Genomic DNA, 21354 nt, shown 5'->3' with positions numbered 1-21354 from the left:
TAGTGTTTGGTCACACAGTGAGAGGACCAATGAAAGTCCTTAAAGAACAGTTCTTGTCCCAAGAGTTGTGTACAGGAGACGAGAATGTGTTGGACTACGTTAGTCGCTTTCGTGAGCGCCTACACCAAGCTTGTGCTCTCGCAAAGGAAGCTCTGTCTTCCTCACAGGGGAGCATGAAAAGACACTATGATAAAGAGGCTGTTTCTCGTCCACTACAGCCAGGTGACCAAGTACTGGTGTTATTACCTGTTCCAGGATCTTCACTGTCAGCTCGTTTCTCTGGTCCTTATTTAATTGAAAAGAAAATAAGTGAATCTGACTATGTGCTTCAAACTCCTGATAGATAACACCAATCTCGTGTGTGTCACATTAACATGTTGAAAGCTTACCACACCCGACCCATCACACAGTTAGATCAAAAACAGAGGAAGGTACTGCTGTCTTCTCTGCTACTACTGCGATGATAGTGGACTGTCATATTGATGATGTTGATGGATTGGAGTTGCGCAATACTCAACAGCAGTGTGTTAGATTACCCAACTCAGAAATGCTGCTGTCTATCCAGTCAGGTCTGGTTCATTTAACGGATGGACAGGCCAATGATATTGTGAGGCTACTACACAGTTTTCTATGTCTCTTTAATGACGTTCCTACTCGTGTTGGAACATGACATTAATGTTGGAAATGCTACAACTAAAAAGCAACACCCATATTGTATCAACGCTTCCAGGAGGAAGATAATGAGGGATGAGGTGAAATATTTGTTGGAGAATGACCTGGCTACGCCAAGTTCAAGCCCTTGGAGTACTCCTTGCATTCTGGTTACTAAACCTGATGGTACGTCCAGGTTATGTACGGATTATCGAAAGGTAAATTCTGTCACAATGCTAGATTCGTTCCCGTTACCCAGACTGGACGACTGTATCGACACTATTGGTGCTGCTAAGTATGTAACTAAGTTGGACCTCTTAAAAGGTTACTGGCAGGTTCCGTTAACTTCACGTGCTTCTGAGATTTCTGCCTTTGTGACCCCAGACAACTTCCTACAGTACTCAGTCATGGCTTTTGGGATGCGAAATACACCAGCCACTTTCCAACGACTGGTTAACTCCCTTTTAGCTGGCGTTCCTAATTGTAGTGCAAAACACTCTGAGAGACTTCAGTTTACCACTGACGCAATGTTGACGTTCAGGCTCATTTTTCAAAATAAAAGCCTGAAACTATGTATTATGACACTAGACACATTAGGGAAGCCATAGAAAAAGGAATATGGTTGATATCTCATTCACTGCTTAATAGGGACGTATAGGAACGCAGAGCCTTCTAAATAAGAGTCCCTTCCTGTTTGGATTTTTCTCAGGCTTTCGCCTGCAACATCAGTTCTGTTATACTCACAGACAATAGTTTTACAGTTTTGGAAACTTTAGAGTGTTTTCTATCCTAAGCTGTCAATTATATGCATATTCTAGCATCTTGTCCTGACAAAATATCCTGTTTACTACGGGAAGGTTATTTTTCCAAAAATGAAAATACTGCCCCCTAGTCACAAAAGGTTATAATAGGTTCTAATCAATAGCCTAGAATGTGTTTTTGTGATTGTGTATCTTTTATCATCATTTTAGCTTTCTAGTAAATGAATACTCAACTAAGATTGGTGTGGTACGAACTCATTGAGACCCGGGTCCGTGCAGATTCCCGGATTATGCGACGTTCAGAACGAGACTGTGGAGGTAACTGATTAATTAGCGGCTGTTGTAAAATCGATATTCTGATATTCTTTCAGTTAATTTGGGAAATAGAAACTCAATAAAACTAATTTTCCCATGATTCCCCAGGTTAATGAGTTAATAATTAATCACGCAATTAGAAACCTTTAATTATTTGATGAGCAACAGTCATCACATTAACTAATACAATGTCACGACAGTACCTTGTGAGGTTGGAACTTGTGGTTAAATATTATATTATGTAGAAGATTGGAGCTATATATTGAGCAAACATATATATTATGTCGAAGCAAATATTTTTTTATAATTTCAAAGATACCAACGTAGTATAAACTAAATGAATCAATCCATCGTGGATTTGACTTGTTAAGGTTAATATCACCCCACCTGATTGATACATGTAACTCCAAATGTTTAAAGGATGAGTGATTTTTTGTACATGTCTGGCCCTGGTTTGTATCACTGTGAGTCTCAGGCACAATATTAAACAGCTGTGTCTTCAGTCTGCAGGTTCGGCCCTGTTATAGTCATTATCTTGTTAGAGGAGTCTAAAGTGAGGCTGACCTTTTTTTCAGTGAATCCTTGTAGACTGTGTTTCCGGTATATATTTGCCCAATCCACTCCAGTCCTTTCTTGCAGGTTGTCGGATCCAAGCTGTCCAATAGCTAGATAAAGAGTATGAGACTTTACAGGAGGTGGTCAGTGGTTGACCTGGCTGAACAGTCATAGAGGCTGGCTGAGTGAGTTATTCACAGTGAACACCTTTGGGAAGAGAAAGAAGGAAGAGATAATTACAAGCTACAAATAGTGTCAAATTACATCAGTCTAATTCAATTTTCATTAATGTGTTTTTTCCCCCAGATCCAAAGAGACTCACAGGACACAGCTGCCAGCAGCAGCAGTAGAGATGCACTGAACATGTTTTGTGTTGAAGCTGAACTGGTTCTCTGGAATTGCACTTTTTTCCTCTCCAGGACTCGGAGGGACGTACTATGGGACAAAAAAAATTAGAGAATGTTTGTATAATAGAGAGGTGGACAGAGTGAGAGGCGTCGAGCGACAAGTGATATTTGCAGGAATAAAATAACTCCCAAGTAGAACATGGTGGGGGTTAGAAAAGGCCTTGGTTGTGGGACATATGACATTGATAGTTTATTGCATTGTTAGTAATCCTAATATCTTGAACACAATTATTTCAATTATGGTTGTGCTTGAGAACATTGTCATTCTACAACATTAATCTGAGGGTATTGATGCTGCTTGTATTGAATGGGGAAGTGGTTTTTGTACAGCTCTCTCACCACTCTCTCTCACTGTGTGTAGCGGGCACAGTAATACAATGCTGTGTCCTCACTCTTCAGACTGTTCATCTGTAGGTACAGCTTACTGCTGGAGTCATCTCTGGAGATGGTGAATCTATCCTGTACTGTCTGAGAATAGAATGGACTCGATCCACCAGTGTGTATAAAGGCAACAAACTCAAGTCCTTTCCCAGGAGCCTGTTTCATCCAAGCCAAATGGTGGCTACTGAATGTGAACCCAGAGGTGGTACAACTCAGTGTGTTGGATTCTCCAGGCGTTTTAATCACTGGTCCAGACTCAGTCAGTGTCTGACCATGAACACCTTTGGAAATATAAAGCAGAGATCATGATGAAGTAAATAAATCCTGATGTGTTGACTTATTCATTTGATTAATATTGTCAATATCCTCACCTGTTAGATAGACTGTCAGTAAGAGTACTCCTGTGGTAGGAAACATGGTGATCTGTGTAGTTCTCTAAAGGTAGTTGAGACAGTTCTCAGCAGAAACAGCCTTTAAAAGAGACAATAATAAAGATGGAGGACAGGAGAGTTTTGCATGAGCTCCTCCTCACTGGGAGGACCAATCACAAGAAGCTTTGATAAATAGATCACATGGTATGAGGTCATCTTGAGATGCTGTTTTTATTTAAATGTATCTATTTAATAGTTGTTATTTAGTCAACAACATTATGAGTGATTTAACCTTTAATAGTTATTATTTACAGTGTTGTCCCATCGCTGCTAATCGCAAAACGGACTCGGGAGAGGCAAAGATCGAGAGCCATTTGTCCTCTGAAACACGTCCCTGCCAAGCCACACTGCTTCTTGACACAATGCTCGCTTAACCCGGAAGACAGCTGCACCAATGTGTCGAAGGAAACACTGTACAGCTGGCGACCGAAGTTAGGGTGCATGCATGCGCCCAGCCCAGCACAGGGAATCGCTAGAGCGCGATGGGGCAAGGACATCCTAGCCGGCCAAACCATCCCCTTACATGGACGCCGCGATCTCATGGCTCTCACGGTTAAAGGTTAAACCATTCATAATGATTATGAATGCCTCTGTTCTGCTCGTTGTTTTACAGTATGTTACCATAATTATTATCATTGATGCTTTGAAGAATTGCACAAAAGGCACAGATGGTGAGAATTGAACTATTGGTATCCCCAAAGATACAGCATATACTTGGACAATTAATATTTTGAGTTAAAAGTAAGTCTGTTATCAAAATTCTTCTTCTATATTTAATTATGCTCAATGAGGACATTCATTAATACCTACCAGGAATCCAAACTCTTATTTGGATTAGGCTGACATAAAGGTGAATGTAATTAAGATGATATTTACTGATCAAAGTGGCCAGAGGAGTGGATTAAGCTGCATTGACCTTTGTCTGTCTCACTTCCATTTGACTCTGCCAGAGAGAGAAGTACTTGATCAGTTGTTGTACAGCCATGCAGACTCCTATGTCACTGTGTCTCTGGCACAATATTAAACAGCAGAATCTTCAGACTGTTCATCTAGAGAAAGACCTGTTTCGTGCTATTGTATCTGGAGATTATAAACCGACCCTGACCAGACTGTGGGTAGTAGGTGCTACTGCTGTCATGGGTAGTGTGGAATATTTCAAACTTGAGAAAAGCTTACACACTGTTGAAAGTAACATCAAAGTGACAGTCGTATAATCAGTAGCAGATGATGTGGGACAACAAGAAAGCTTGACCAGACAGGGCAGGAGTTGGAATGTTAGATACTTGTTCATGTGACAACAAGTAAGATTGACCAGACTGGACAGGATATCATATTTTTGTGTAGTTTGAGCGTTAGAGGCTGGAGTCTTTTATTGTGTAGTGCTTTGTGATATTGTTGTATTATTTACAGTAATGAAACTCAGTATTATTCTAGTGTGACACAAAGAGAGGAAGTTGTACACCAGCTAACCTTTTTGTTAGTGTTGTTTTTGTACAGCTGCTTCACCAGCTTCAGTCAGTGTGCCTGTCGAGCACAATAATAAACAGCAGAGTCCTCTGAACTCAGACTCTTGGCCTCTAAGAACTGTGTGCTTGTAGAGACGTCCTCAGTCAGGGTGAACTGGCCTTTCAGGGAGTCTGCATAGATAACATCTGTTCCTGAACCAGTGTTCATTCTCCCAATCCATTCAAGTCCTTTCCCTGGTTTCTGCCTTATCCAGTGAATGTTATGGCTAGTCATTGCATAACCAGAGATTATACAGGACACTTTTAACCTTTTGCGACGAGCAATCCCGGATCCGGGATCGTAATCATAGCCTCAAACGAATTAGCATAACGCAGCGGACATAAATACCCCTAGAAACTTTTCCTATTCATGAAAATCGCAAATTAAATGAAATAAATATATTCAAACACAAGCTTAGCCTTTTGTTAACAACACTGTCATCTGTAGACACCTTGGGGAATGCGTGGAAAACGTAAACTCATTCGTAGCTCATTCATAGCCATATAAGGAGTCATTGGCATGAGGCGGTTTCAAAAAATGTGGCGCTTCCTGGTTGGATTTTTATCTGGGGTTCGCCTGTAACATCAGCTCTGTGGCACTCACAGACAAAATCTTTGCAGTTTTGGAAACGTCAGAGTGTTTTCTTTCCAAAGCTGTCAATTCTATGCATAGTCGAGCATCTTTTCGTGACAAAATATCTTGTTTAAACGGGAACGTTTTTCATCCAAAAATGTAAATATCACCCCCTAGTCGCAAGAAGTTAACAGAGTGTCTAGGTATTTTCACCTGAGAAGGTGACTGATCCAGTCTGATTCACAACAAACACCTGCAATATAAAAACATGTCAACACTCTTGAAGATGTGGTATTTACACACATTTTGAGTTTAACTATGATACTCAGACATCCTTCAGTCACGATGTAATGCTTTACTTACTGTGTATGGACATTACCATGACAACTAAACAACAGGAAGTTTCATTGTTCAGTGATAGTCAGGTTAGTGCAGGGCTTGCTGTAATGTCAGTCCACGTTGCCTATGATGAGAAGGCCAGAGCTGAGCGTCTGATTATAAAGGGGTGAAAGGATGGAAGACTTTGCATAGACCGCCCACTAGAGGTTTAAATAAAGACTGAGAGAGAGATGTTTTTTGACAGTTGATAATGTCAGCATTGTTTCTCAGAACAGCACAATATAACAGGATCTATTAGGATCCCAGAAGATCTATATTTGTTCCAATTCTGTTTAACATTAATGACCTTCATGGTACATATATTCAATATTGTATTAATTGTTTGATGAAATTTGACATCTGGTTTCATTTAAATAAGTTCACCAAATTGATAAACATTACCAAATAGGCCAAAATGGTTTTAGCTCCTAGAGATTGATAAATAATTTTACTAAGTGACTGCATTTATTATTGATAATGTTAGTCATTTCCTATTGTCAACTGAAATGGAATGGCTTTAAAGTTTTCAGTTAAAGTTTCAATAGGACATTCATACATTTATCTTACAAAGATGACAGGCATGTTTTACACTTTTCGAGTAATTATGGTTCAAATTTAGAGAATTATCTGTCTATTCTTTCCTATGGTGTTTATGGGGCCATAGGTTTGATGTCGACAGAGACTGGAGCACAGAATTGTCTCACAGACCCTCACAGTAAGGGAAGTGCGCATTCATGTGAGCATTCATGGGCAAAGGATTAGCATTTCAATTATTATAATTATCAACTGTGTCGTGACTCTTGTCCTTCCCGCCCTTCTCAGTCTATACCCACTTCCCTTTGTCCACCAAGCCGTCATATCATCTTAGCCCACTAGGGAACCTCCCCTATCATTTCCTTGTAACCATATCTACTGTTGTTTGTTTATGCATTTCTGTGAATATTTAGTTAGTTAGTCAATAAATGATTAAGACAATTGATGTATGGATGGTTCATAGTAAAGGCTGGGTTCGTGCAGATAACCAACAATGTATGATGTTTGGAATGAGACTAACGTGAGGTAAAGAATAATTAATTAATTAGAAGACTAATTGATCACATATTAAAATACCTGAAGAGTTATATTAGGAAAATTTTAACTTTGTAATCTGAAGATCCCCCAATTTACATGGCAAGAATGCCAGGAGGAGTAGGGATGTAAGAAACATGTCTGTCTGGTTACTAACTAACAAGGTGGTTGCTGTGGTGAAGGTTGTATCAGAACAGGGCATTGATATAGCAGAAGAAGGGTGTTTTTTGCATTCTGTCTGTCCTATAAAGACAGGTGTCTGATACATCACTGGATGCATTATGTATGCATAATGTAATCATAATATATGCACATACTGTACACACAGTGCATTCGGATAGTATTCTGTTATGCAGGTGAATGAGGACCCAAAAGCGACTTGGCGAAAACAGAGTCTTTATTCCAGTAAAGGAAATATGCAATACTCCTAGACAAATCGGAGCGGTAAACAAAGCATAAAAAACTAATTCCACTCGTGGTGACGAGGACAGACTGGAGACTCGACCATAAACCGTAGGTTGCCTCGGGAAGGCACCGACCGTAGCAGACTCAGACACCTGCTCACACGCAGCATCTGAGGGAAACACGACACGACAGGGCGAGACAAAGACACAGCACGGTGAACAATATACAAGGATCCGACAGGACAGAAACGGAAGACAAGGGGAGAAATAGGGACTCTAATCAGAGGGCAAGATAGGGAACAGGTGTGGAAAGACTAAATGAGTGAGTAGGAGAATGAGGAACAGCTGGGAGCAGGAACGGAACGATAGAGAGAGGAGAGAGAGGGAGGGAGAGAGAGAGGGATAGAAAAAGGGAACGAACCTAATAAGACCAGCAGGGGGAAACGAACAGAAGGGAAAGCATAATGACAAGACAATATAAGACAAAACATGACAGTACCCCCCCACTCACCGAGCGCCTCCTGGCGCTCTCGAGGAGGAACACTGGCGGCAACGGAGGAAATCATAGATCACAAACGGTCCAGCACGTCCCGAGAAAGAACCCAACTCCTCTCCTCAGGACCGTAACGGAAAACGATAAAAAGGGAAACTAGGGTACTACTCTAAAAAAAAAAAAATGAGACACGGGTAGAGAACTGAAAGCTTTAGAGCAAACAGGACCAAACAGGCCAGGAGAGTAACAACTAGGGACAGACTGAGACACAGCAAGGGCAGGAACAAGAACAGGAGAGATGCGGTGGCAGGGAACAGACTGAGACCCAGCAAGACCAGGAGCAGAAGCAGAAAAAAATTACCAGACTTATTCTGCGCGCAGTCCGAACACGCAGCCACGAAACGGCGCGTGTCACGCTCCTGAGTAGGCCACCAAAAGCGCTGGCGAATAGAAGCAAGAGTACCTCGAACGCCGGGATGGCCAGCTAACTTGGCAGAGTGAGCCCACTGAAGAACAGCCAGACGAGTAGAAACAGGAACGAAAAGAAGGTTACTAGGACAAGCGCGCGGCGACGCAGTGTGCGTGAGTGCTTGCTTAACCTGTCTCTCAATTCCCCAGACAGTCAACCCGACAACACGCCCAACAGGAAGGATCCCCTCGGGAACAGTAGAAGCCACAGAAGAACTAAAGAGACGGGATAAAGCATGAGGCTTGGTGTTCTTAGTACCCGGGCAATAAGAAATAACGAACTCGAAACGAGCGAAAAACAACGCCCAACGAGCATGACGCGCATTCAGTCGTTTGGCAGAACGGATGTACTCAAGGTTCCTTTGGTCAGTCCAAACGACAAAAGGAACGGTCGCCCCCTCCAACCACTGTCGCCATTTGCCTAGGGCTAAACGGATGGCGAGCAGTTCACGGTTAGCCACATCATAGTTACGTTCCGACGGTGACAGGCGATGAGAAAAATACGCGCAAGGGTGGACCCCATCGTCAGTATCGGAGCGCTGGGACAGAATGGCTCCCACGCCCACCCCCGACGCGTCAACCTCGACAATAAACTGTTTAGTGACGTCAGGTGCAACAAGGATAGGAGCGGATGCAAAACGCTTCTTGAGGAGATCAGAACAACAATCATACGACCGGTGAGGAGGAAGGGAGTTGGTTCTGGACCGACTGAAGACCGTGCGCAGACCATGATATTCCTCCGGCACTCCTGTCAAATCACCAGGTTCCTCCTGTGAAGAGGGAGCAGAACAAACAGGAGAAATAGCAGACATTAAACACTTCACATGACAAGAAACGTTCCAGGAAAGGATAGAATTACTAGACCAATCAAAAGAAGGATTATGACACACAAGCCAGGGATGACCCAAAACAACAGGTGTAAAAGGTGAACAAAAAAATCAAAAAAGAAATGGTCTCACTATGGTTACCAGATACAGTGAGGGTTAAAGGTAGTGTTTCACATAATATACTGGGGAGAGGACTACCATCCAAGGCAAACATGACCGTGGGCTCCCTAACTGTCTGAGAGGAATGTCATGTTCCCGAGCCCAGGCTTCGTCCATAAAACAGCCCTCCGCCCCAGAGTCTATTAATGCACTGCAGGAAGCTGCCGATCCGGTCCAGCGTAGATGGACCGGTAAGGTAGTACAGGTACTTGACGGAGAGGACCGTCTAGTAGCGCTTATCAGTCGCCCTCCGCTTACTGATGAGCTCTGGCCTTTAACTGGACATGAAATGACAAAATGACCAGCGGAACCGCAATAGAGACAGAGGCGGTTGGTGATTCTCCGTTCCCTCTCCTTAGTCGAAATGCGAATACCCCCAGCTGCATGGGCTCAACACCTGAGTCAGTGGGGAAAGATGGTAGTGTCGGAGAGAGGGGAGACACAGTTAACGCGAGCTCTCTTCTATGAGCTCGGTGACGAAGATCTACCCGTCGTTCAATGCGAATAGCGAGTTCAATCAAAGAATCCACGCTGGATGGAACCTCCCGAGAGAGAATCTCATCCTTAACCTTAGCGTGGAGTCCCTCCAGAAAACGAGCGAGCAACGCCTGCTCGTTCCAGTTACTGGAGGCAGCAAGAGTGCGAAACTCTATAGAGTAATCCGTTATGGATCGATTACCTTGACATAGGGAAGACAGGGACCAGGAAGCTTCTTTCCCAAAAACTGAACGATCAAAAACCCTTATCATCTCCTCTTTAAAGTTCAGATAATTGTTAGTACACTCAGCGCTTGCCTCCCAGATAGCTGTGCCCCACTGCCGAGCCCGACCAGTAAGGAGTGATATGACGTAGGCAATCTGAGCTCTCTCTCTTGAGTATGTGTTGGGTTGGAGAGAGAACACTATATCACACTGGGTGAGAAAGGAGCGGCACTCAGTGGGCTGCCCAGAATAACATGGTGGGTTATTAACCCTAGGTTCCGGAGGCTCGGAAGACCCGGAAGTAGCTGGTGGCACGAGACGAAGACTCTGATACTGTCCTGAGAGGTCGGAGACCTGAGCGGCCAGGGTCTCAACGGCATGCCGAGCAGCAGACAATTCCTACTCGTGTCTGCCGAGCATCGCTCCCTGGAACTCGAGAGTAGAGTAGAGAGAATCCATAGTCGCTGGGTCCATTCTTGGTCGGATCCTTCTGTTATGCAGGTGAATGAGGACCCAAAAGCGACCTGGCGAAAACAGAGTCTTTATTCCAGTAAAGGAAAATATGCAATACTCCTAGACAAATCGGAGCGGTAAACAAAGCATAAAAAACTAATTCCACTCGTGGTGACGAGGACAGACTGGAGACTCGACCATAAACCGTAGGTTGCCTCGGGAAGGCACCGACCGTAGCAGACTCAGACACCTGCTCACACGCAGCATCTGAGGGAAACACGACACGACAGGGCGAGACAAAGACACAGCACGGTGAACAATATACAAGGATCCGACAGGACAGAAACGGAAGACAAGGGGAGAAATAGGGACTCTAATCAGAGGGCAAGATAGGGAACAGGTGTGGAAAGACTAAATGAGTGAGTAGGAGAATGAGGAACAGCTGGGAGCAGGAACGGAACGATAGAGAGAGGAGAGAGAGGGATAGAAAAAGGGAACGAACCTAATAATGACAAGACAATATAAGACAAAACATGACAGTATTCAGACCCCTTGCCCTTTTCCACATTTTGATACAATACAGCCTTATTGTAAAATGGATTCAATAAATCACTCTACACACACAATGACAAAGCATGAACAACAGAAACACCTTATTTACATAACTATTCAGACCCTTTGCTATGAGACTCAAAATTGAGATCAGCTGCATTCTGTTTCAAATGTTCATCCTAGAGATGTTTCTACCACTATTACTGGACACAACGATTGAAATCTGAAAACTCATAGACCCTCTTTAGATGATTTTTTAAATGTAAAAGATAACTGAATGAAACACTATGTACAGCCTAAGTTCATACTTGTGGTGGATGAAACATATTTAAGACACTACTTTCACTTTGACAAACAAAAGTATTTTAAATCAACGTCCATATTATACTTTTTTTCTTGTAATACATTTAAATAGCAGAGTCTTCATCAGTACTGGTCTTGATTTTAATCATGTGGAGAGAGAGGGGCCCCTGTTGGTGCATCAACAACACTAGCACCATGTATGTAACAGGTGTATCATTGTGTTATTATTTGATACATCATTAGAATTGTTCCCCCTTGTCATGGTCTACTGGTCATACTATACGTGTGTCTGTGTGTTTGTACACATCTTTCCTTTCTCTACCAGATGGTTTTTGTCTGGCTATTCTCGTTAGTTTAACCATAGTGAGTCTCTAGCACAGTAATACACTGCAGAGTCCTCTGACTTCAAATGGCTCATGTGGAGATAGAAATTAGAGCAGTTAATCAACCCTTTACATCCGGGGCATTGCTCTTGTTGGTGTCAGAATAATAGTTAATGATCCATTCAAGTCCTTTTCCAGTTGCTTGGCAGATCCAATACATATTAGTGCTGCTTAGAGTGAATCCACTACAGGCACATGTGAGTTTGAGGGATCCCCTGGGGCTCCCCTGGACTGTTCAGCCTGTGTGAGTACGACCTTACAGTGGACACCTGAGGAGGGAGAAGAATGACAGGTCACGCCAATCAAGGAATCATATCAGTATCACAGCAACACAGGTTATACTGATCAGACTACAGTCAGGATCTCACAGGAGGCAGCTGCCAGCAGCAGCAGCAGAGATGCAGGAAACATGGTTTGTGTTGAAGCAAAATGGTGGGAGCTGCTAATTTGCTATTAAATCATTCATTTCTGCTGAATGGGGAAGTGCTTTTTGTACGGCTTCTCCCATTAGTTTACCACTGTGACCCTCTAGCACAGTAATACACTGCTGTGTCCTCACTCTTCAGACTGTTCATCTGTAGGTACAGTTTACTGCTGGAGTCATCTCTGGAGATGGTGAATCTACCCTGGACTGACAGAGTAAGAGATTGGACTACTATATGTGCCAATATAAGCAACCCACCCCAGTCCTTTCCCAGGAGCATCTCTGATCCAGCTCATCTCATATCTACTGAATGTGAACCCAGAGGCTGTACAGGTCAGTTTGTGGGATTCTCCAGGCGTATTAACTACTGGTCCAGACTCAGTCAGTGTCTGACCATTAACACCTGTTGAAAGAAATGACAGATGTTGTTAAAACAGAATCTGAAACTTAAATAAATATATTTTTAAATAGACTCACAGGATGCAGCTACCAGCAGCAGCAGCAGAGATGCAGGGAACATGGTTTGCGTTGAAGCTGTCACATTCTGACCTTAGTTCCTTTGTTTTGTCTTTGTTTTAGTATGGTCAGGGTATGAGGGGGTGGGCAGTCTGTTTGTTATGTCTTTGTTTTAGTATGGTCAGGGCATGAGGGGGTGGGCAGTCTGTTTGTTTTGTCTTTGTTTTAGTATGGTCAGGGCGTGAGGGGGTGGGCAGTCTGTTTGTTTTGTCTTTGTTTTAGTATGGTCAGGGCGTGAGTTGGGTGGGCAGTCTGTTTGTTTTGTCTTTGTTTTAGTATGGTCAGGGCATGAGGGGGTGGACAGTCTGTTTGTTTTGTCTTTGTTTTAGTATGGTCAGGGCGTGAGGGGGTGGGCAGTCTGTTTGTTATGTCTTTGTTTTAGTATGGTCAGGGCATGAGGGGGTGGGCAGTCTGTTTGTTTTGTCTTTGTTTTAGTATGGTCAGGGCATGAGGGGGTGGGCAGTCTGTTTGTTATGTCTTTGTTTTAGTATGGTCAGGGCATGAGTTGGGTGGGCAGTCTGTTTGTTATGTCTTTGTTTTAGTATGGTCAGGGCATGAGTTGGGTGGGCAGTCTGTTTGTTTTGTCTTTGTTTTAGTATGGTCAGGGCATGAGGGGGTGGGCAGTCTGTTTGTTTTGTCTTTGTTTTAGTATGGTCAGGGCATGAGGGGGTGGGCAGTCTGTTTGTTATGTCTTTGTTTTAGTATGGTCAGGGCATGAGTTGGGTGGGCAGTCTGTTTGTTTTGTCTTTGTTTTAGTATGGTCAGGGCATGAGGGGGTGGGCAGTCTGTTTGTTTTGTCTTTGTTGTAGTATGGTCACGGCGTGAGGGGGTGGGCAGTCTGTTTGTTTTGTCTTTGTTTTAGTATGGTCAGGGCATGAGGGGGTGGGCAGTCTGTTTGTTTTTGTCTTTGTTTAGTATGGTCAGGGCATGAGGGGGTGGGCAGTCTGTTTGTTTTTGTCTTTGTTTAGTATGGTCAGGGCATGAGGGGGTGGGCAGTCTGTTTGTTTTTGTCTTTGTTTAGTATGGTCAGGGCATGAGGGGGTGGGCAGTCTGTTTGTTTTTGTCTTTGTTTAGTATGGTCAGGGCATGAGGGGGTGGGCAGTCTGTTTGTTTTTGTCTTTGTTTAGTATGGTCAGGGCATGAGGGGGTGGGCAGTCTGTTTGTTTTTCTATGTTGGTTTCTGTGTTCGGCCTAGTATGGTTCTCCATCAGAGGCAGGTGTCGTTAGTTGTCTCTGATTGAGAATCATACTTAGGTAGCCTTTTTCCACCTGTGTTGCGTTTATTTTCTGTTCTGGGTTTTGTTGCACCGTTCAGGACTGTTTGTTTTTGCTTCAGTATTCATTCTTTATTAAATTACAATGAATACTTACTACGCTGCATCTTGGTCCTCTCTTTCTCCCGACGACAACCGTTACAGAAGCTGAACTGGTGGGAGCTGTTCTTCTCTACTCTCCAGGATTCAGAGGGATATGCTAGGACTCCGATACAGAAAGGTTTTTATAAAAGGAGGAGTTAGAGGTAGAGAAGGGAAGAGGGGCTAGGTGAAATTCGCATAAGGAGAGAAAATATACTGTATAATTAAATGGAATATCAGTGGGGGATCTTTTCTTATATAACTGTGCAAACTATAGATACTCTGTATTGTCCATGTAAAAAGCCAGACTTATACTGTGGGATGATGTTAGGCAACACTGTGATACAAAAAAATTATAACAGAGTGTAAATCTCATTGTATCATAATCCAGGAGCGTCAATGTTCCCCCGTCTTTAATATTACAATCAAATTGTATTAGTCACATGCACCGAATACAATAGGTGTAGTCCTTACAGTTAAATGCTTACTTACGAGCCACTAACCAACAATGCAGTTAAAAAAATGGATTAGAGTAAGAATTAAAAGTAACAAGTAATTAAAGAGCAGCAGTAAAATAACAATAGCGAGACTATATACAGGGGGGTACCGGTACAGAGTCAAAGTGCGTGGGCACCGGTTAGTTGAGGTAATATGCACATGTAGGTAGAGTTATTAAAGTGACAATGCATAGATGATAACAACCGAGAGTAGCAGCGGTGTAAAAGAGGGGGAGGGCAGGGTAGGCATTTTACTAGATGTTCGGGAGTCTTATGGCTTGGGGGTAGAAGCCTCTTGGACCGAGACTTGGCACTCTGGTACCGCTTGCTGTGCATTAGCAGAGAGAACAGTCTATGACTAGGGTGGCTGGAGTCTTTGACAATTTTTAGGGCCATCCTCTGACACCCCCTGGTATAGAGGTCTTGGATGGCAGGAAGCTTGGCCCCAGTGATGTATTGGGCCATTCGCACTACCCTCTGTAGTGCCTTGCGGTCGGAGGCTGAGCAGTTGCCATACAAGGCAGTGATGCTCTCGATGTTGCAGCTGTAGAAACTTTCAGGATCTGAGGACCCATGCCAAATCTTTTCAGCCTCCTGAGGGGGAATAGGTTTTGTTGTGCCCTCTTCACGAATGTCTTGATGTGCTTGGACCATGTTAGTTTGTTGGTGATGTGCACTGCAGTCCCCGTCGATGAGAATGGGAGCGTGCTTGGTCCTATTTTTCCTGTAGTCCACAATCATCTCCTTTGTCTTGATCACATTGAGGGAGAGGTTGTTGTCCTGGCACCACACTGCCAGGTCCCTGACCTCCTCCCTATAGGCTGTCTTGTCATTGTTGGCAATCAGGCCTACCACTGTCATCGGCAAACTTAATTATGGTGTTGAAGTCGTGCCTGGCTGTGCAGTCATGGGTGAACAGGGAGTACAGGAGGGAACTGAGCATGCACTCCCCCTGTGTTGAGGATCAGAGTGGTGGATGTGTTGTTACCTACCCTTACCACCTGGGGGGCGGCCCGTCAGGAAGTTCAGGATCCAGTTGCAGAGGAAGGTGTTTTGTCCTATGGTCTTTATAAGCTTTATTGATAAGCTTATAGAGGGCACTGTGGTGTTGAACGCTGAGCTGTAGTCAATGAATTGCATTCTCACATAGGTGTTCCTTTTGTCCAGGTGGGTAAGGACATTGTGGAGTGCAATAGAGATTGCATCATCTGTGGATCTGTTGGGGCGGTATGCAAATTGGAGTGGGTCTAGGGATTATGGGATAATGGTGTTGATGTGAGCTATGACCAGCCTTTCAAAGCACTTCATGGCTACAGACATAAGTGCTACGGGTTGGTAGTCATTTAGGCAGGTTGCCTTTGTGTTCTTGGGTACAGGCACTATGGTGGTCTGCTTTAAACATGTTGGTATTACAGACTCAGACAGGGAGAGGTTGAAAATGTCAGTGAAGACACTTGCCAGTTGGTCAGCACATGCTCGCAGCACGGGTCCTGGTAATCCATCTGGCCCTGCGGCCTTGTGAATGTTGACCTGTTTAAAGGTCTTTCTCACATTGGCTGTGGAGAGTGTGATCACACAGTCTTCCGGAACAGCTGGTGCTCTCATGCGTGTTCCAGTGTTATTTGCCTAGAAATGAGGATGGAAGCAGTTTAGCTCGTCTGGTAGGCTTGTGTTACTGGGCAATGCTTCTCGGCTGTGCTTCCCTTTATGGTCTGTAAAGCATCGAGCATCAGAGGGGAACTACTACTTCAAGGTCTCAGAGCAAGTGACGTCACCGATTGAAACGCCATTTAGTGCGCACCACCGCTAACTAAGCTAGCTGTTTCACATCCGTTACACCTATTTGATGGTTCGTTGGAGGGCATAGGAGGGTTTCTTATAAGCTTCCGGCTTAGAGTTCCGCTCCTTGAAAGTATCAGCTCTAGCCTTTAGCTTAGTGTTACGAATCCCTTTTGGCCCTACAGTCTAGGGGGGATGGTAATGAGACCCGTAACATAACTCATGCAATTTATAATAGTGGCAAAGTAAAAGTGTGAACGAAATAACCACGACAACTGAAATCTACCGTCAAACTCAGGGTTTATTAATAAACACACGGTAATGGGGGGAGCAGGAAAAGGGGCTGAGCTGGACCCAAGGAAAGAAATAATAATTATTCAAAAACACCCCTAAGCTAGACTAGCCTATTTCAACAACAGCTAACTAACTAACCAAAATACAGTGGGTGGTCCGCCCAGTTCTAACTAGTGTATTTAACAAAGTTTGCCTACGGGTAGTGTATGCCCATGGGCGACTTGTCTTGGTTCCCCCTTTTCCCACCAGCAAACAAACAAACACCATAACCAAAACAATACTCACAGGTGATGACAAAGTGCTATGGACGTGCTCAAACAAAAGATAGCTCAATACATAAAGAGAGTGAAACAGAGAGATCTACAGACATGGCATTTACAGAGAGATTGAGCTCTACAGCAAACAACTGACAGGGTTTTTAACCTCTTACGTCGACCCGACACGCATGCGTCCCATCCAGCCATCTGGAAATGCAAATGCGCTACGCTAAATGCTAATAGCACTCGTTAAAACTCAAACGTTCATTAAAACACACATGCAGGGTACTGAATTAAAGCTACACTCGTTGTGAATCCAGCCAACAAGTCAGATTTTTAAAATGCTTTTCGGCGAAAGCATGAGAAGCTATTATCTGATAGCATGCAACACCCCGAAATACCCGAAGGGGACGTAAACAGAATAATTAGCATAGCCGGCGCTACACAAAACGCAGAAATAAAATATAAAACATTCATTACCTTTGACGATCTTCTTTGTTGGCACTCCTAGATGTCCCATAAACATCACTATTGGGTCTTTTTTTCGATTAAATCGGTCCATATATACCCTAAATATTGATCTATGAAGAGTGTGTGATCAAGGAAAAAACACTGTTTTAAAACGCAACGTCATTTTTTTAAATTAAAAAAGTTGACGATAAACTTTCACAAAACACTTCGAAATACTTTTGTAATCCAACTTTAGGTATTAGTAAACGTTAATAATCTATCAAATTGATCACGGGGCGATGTGTATTCAATAGCTCCAAGTCTTGAAATCATGTTCAGAAATTTCTACTCCAAAACATCCTGTCGAAGACCGGAAGGAATGGGCTGTCTCTCACTCGTTTGACCAAGAAACAAAGCGCAGGCAATTGACAAGACTGGCGACATAGTGTGGAAGCTGTAGGACTTGCAATCTCAGCCCCATTTATTTGCTTTCCAATAGACAATACATGCAAGTGGCGCATTGATATATTTTTCAGATTTCGGTGAACAGTTTTTCTTCCGCTTTTCGATGAAACACACGTTATGTTATAGTCACAGCCGTGATTTAACCAGTTTTAGAAATGTCAGAGTGTTTTCTATCCACACATACTAATCATATGCATATACTATATTCCTGGCATGAGTAGCAAGATGCTGAAATGTTGCGCGATTTTTAACAGAATGTTCGAAAAAGTAGGGGGTAGACTTTTCTCACCCAGGGGTTCCACTAGCGGAACACCCACAACATTCCGCTGAAAATTCAGCGCGCGAAATTCAAAAATATATATTTTTAAATATGTAACTTTCACACATTAACAAGTCCAATACAGCAAATGAAAGATAAACGTCCTGTTAATCTACCCATTGTGTCAGATTTAAAAAAAATATTTAGGGCGAAAGCACAACATATGATTATGTTAGGTCAGAGCCAAGTCACAAACACACACAGCCATTTTTTTCAGCCAACGATAGGAGTTACAAAAAGCAGAAATATAGATAAAATTAAATCACTAACCTTTGATTATCTTCATCAGATGACACTCATAGGACATCATGTTATACATGTATTGTGTGTTTTGTTCGATAATGTGCATATATATAAAAAAATCTCAGTTTACATTGTGCGTTACGTGCAGTAATGTTTTGATTCCAAAACATCCAGATATTCACAGAATTAAAGATGATCTTATCCTCTATGCAACCGCTGTGTCAGATTTCAAAAAAACTTTACGGAAAAAGAATAATCCGAGAATGGCGCTCAGAACCCAAAATAGCCAAAGAAATAGCCGCCATTTTGGCATCAACGGAAGCTACAAAAAAACACTATAAATATTCCCTTACCTTTGCATATCTTCCTCAGAAGGCACTCCCAGGAATCCCAGTTTGACAATAAATGACTGATTTGTTCCATAAAGCTCCATAAAGCCCATCATTGAGCCACTTGTTAGCATGTTCAGCCCAGTAATCCATCTTCATGGGGCACGAGCAATTCCTCCAGACAAAAACTCAAAAGTTTATGTTACAGGTTGTAGAAACAAGTCAAATGATGTATGCAATCCATGTTTAGGATGTTTTAAACATCAATAAGGTTCCAACCGGAGGATTTCTTCTTAGGTTTTTGCCTGCCATATGAGTTCTGTTATACTCACAGACATAATTCAAACAGTTTTAGAAACTTCAGAGTGTTTTCTATACAGTAGTAATAATAATATGCATATATTACCATCTGGGACAGAGTAGGAGGCAGTTCAGTTTGGGCACGCAATTCATCCAAAGTGAAAATGCTGCCCCCTATCCCAAAGAGGTTTTAATGCATTCAATATATTATTATTACAGTCCTACTGTTCTCATTGTAGGACACGTTGTTTGCAATTTAGGCTACAATTACGCGAATCATTCCATTTACGAGTTGTCAATTAATTAATTGGCTTTTATTTCGATCAGTCCTGTTAATCTTGAGTAAGGACACGCATCTGTTTATGCATAAAAGTAGGCTTACGTTGCTAACCACTCAGCATGAAAGAGGAAAAAAATGTCACCCTCTGATTTGGTGGAAATGTCATAATATATGCCTACCTGATTTCTTCTTATCTCTCGCACGAATAGTTTACAGCTGTGTCTGTCCAGAGCTCACTGACACAGGAAATTCTGAGGCCCCAGAATATTTTATATAATGCTGCAAGTTTGCTAGCACCAGCTTCCTGCTGGACCAAGTTGATAGTTGATACAATGTTTCAAGGTCCTTGCAGACAGGCCATGCATAGCCAATTTGATTAATAGGATATTTATTTTTATCAGGATATTTTCTACCTGCAGCCTGCAATGTTTCTACGTGTTGGCTTTATGTAGGCTGTTTTTACATATTGGCAATGGCAATAAGAAGTTACTTTTAGAAATGTATTGTTATCATTTACGTAGAATGATTTACCACATGAAATTGATTTTGAGATATGAAGACATTATTATAAATTAAATTAAACTGTTTAACTAAAATGTGCATATGAAAATTATAACTGTCACGATAAATTGGCACTCCAAGGTTGCAGACCGCTAGTGTAGCCTATTATCTACAACTTCAAAAGCATAATGGCAGAGTCTGCAAAAGTCAGCAGCAGGGGGCAGCAAGAGGAGGGTCAGGTACAGGTTTTTGATATTGATCTCTGGCTCCCTTTTAAGTAATTTGTGTGTCAAATGTTTTAATCACAGTGCTTAATGCATCAGATAAGCTCAGTAGCCTAGGTATAGTCGATTTTATTTAATCATAGCGTGTGTCTATATGGAAAAAGACATGTTTTCAAATTTCTGAAAACTCGATTGGTTGTAAGAACAGATGACTCTCAATCGACCAAAGATTTTATTTAGTCAAGGACAGTCCTACTTGTTTTGTAGCTGGTGACAATGATACAAATGTTCCAGCGAACAATGATCAGCTCTGCAAAGCTCTTCAAGTGGTCGTCAGCTATTTTAAGATGTAATCATGCATTTGTTGTTAGCCACTTCTATTCCTTCTATAACACATTTGTTACTGTAAACATGCATCAGGTATCTAATCAGACAAGGTGTTTTATTGTAAAGCTAGGCCTATAAGGGACAAAGAGTTTTTCTGAAGTAGACTCTAAAGATAGATTAATTGGAGCAAGAAACTAACATCACAAACAAAGTAGTCATAAGTAGGTAAACCCTGTCTTGGTCAAAATGAATGAGACTTAAACTATTTATTTACAACACCTCACACTTCAACTATTTACAATATGCTTCACTGGGAAAACATTATAAAAAGAACAACACTAAAAACTGAAGGAATAAAAAGCAGCCTTAGGAAAAGCAACACTTAAAAATGTGTGTTTTAAGATGTCTTAAAAAAATGTCCACAGTTTTGGCCCCCTTCAGGTTTTCTGGCAGGCAATTCCACAGGTGGTGGGCATTGTAAATAAAGCCTGCCTCTCCATGTGTCACGTTGATCGTTGTCCCTGATTGAGAACCATATTTAGGTAGCCTGTTTTCTTGTGTTTTGTGGGTGATTGTCGTCCGTGTCAGTGTTTGTTCCACACCGTACTGTTTTGGTTTGTTATTTCACCTTGTCGTTTATTGTTTTGTTCAGTGTTCATTATTCATTCAAATCTATGAACACTTACCACGCTGTGCATTGGTCCTCCGATCCTTCCTACTATTCCTCCTCATCAGAGGAGGAAGACAACCATTACACCATGCCTCTTGGTCCTAGGCTTTGGAATAGTTAAAAGGCCAGTGCCAGAAGATCTGAGGGACCAACTGGGTACATAATTTAAAAGCATATTTGTAATGTTTTGGGGAGCACAATCATGGATTGATTTAAAAACCAATAGAAGAATCTTAAAATGCATGCTAAAACTCACAGACAGCCAGTGCAGAGACCTTAAAACCGAGGTTTGATTGATGTGTTTGACACCATTCCATTTAGATAGATTCCGTACATTATGATAGATTCCATACAT

The 21354-nt window shown here is 42.4% G+C and overlaps 1 protein-coding gene across 3 annotated transcripts in view; it reads right to left on the bottom strand.

Annotated features, from left to right (window-relative positions):
- The window catches only part of LOC124016020, a 113147-nt gene extending 109612 nt beyond the window's left edge, over positions 1-3535 (bottom strand). The window contains exons 1-3 of one of the 3 annotated variants that reach the window (XM_046331539.1): positions 3442-3535; positions 3046-3351; positions 2245-2252 (exon numbers count right to left, since the gene is read on the bottom strand). In XM_046331539.1, the coding sequence (XP_046187495.1) occupies positions 2245-2252; positions 3046-3351; positions 3442-3487 (360 nt within the window). In that variant the 5' untranslated portion in view covers positions 3488-3535. The remainder of the gene's footprint in view (positions 1-2244; positions 2253-3045; positions 3352-3441) is intronic. The other 2 variants (XM_046331538.1, XM_046331540.1) reach the window with 2 other exon arrangements.
- Positions 3536-21354: the final 17819 nt, after the last annotated feature.

The sequence above is a fragment of the Oncorhynchus gorbuscha genome, linkage group LG26 (genome assembly GCF_021184085.1).
Source record: "Oncorhynchus gorbuscha isolate QuinsamMale2020 ecotype Even-year linkage group LG26, OgorEven_v1.0, whole genome shotgun sequence".
In the NCBI taxonomy this organism is placed as follows: Eukaryota; Metazoa; Chordata; class Actinopteri; order Salmoniformes; family Salmonidae; genus Oncorhynchus; species Oncorhynchus gorbuscha.
This window is presented reverse-complemented; position numbering and strand designations above follow the sequence as displayed.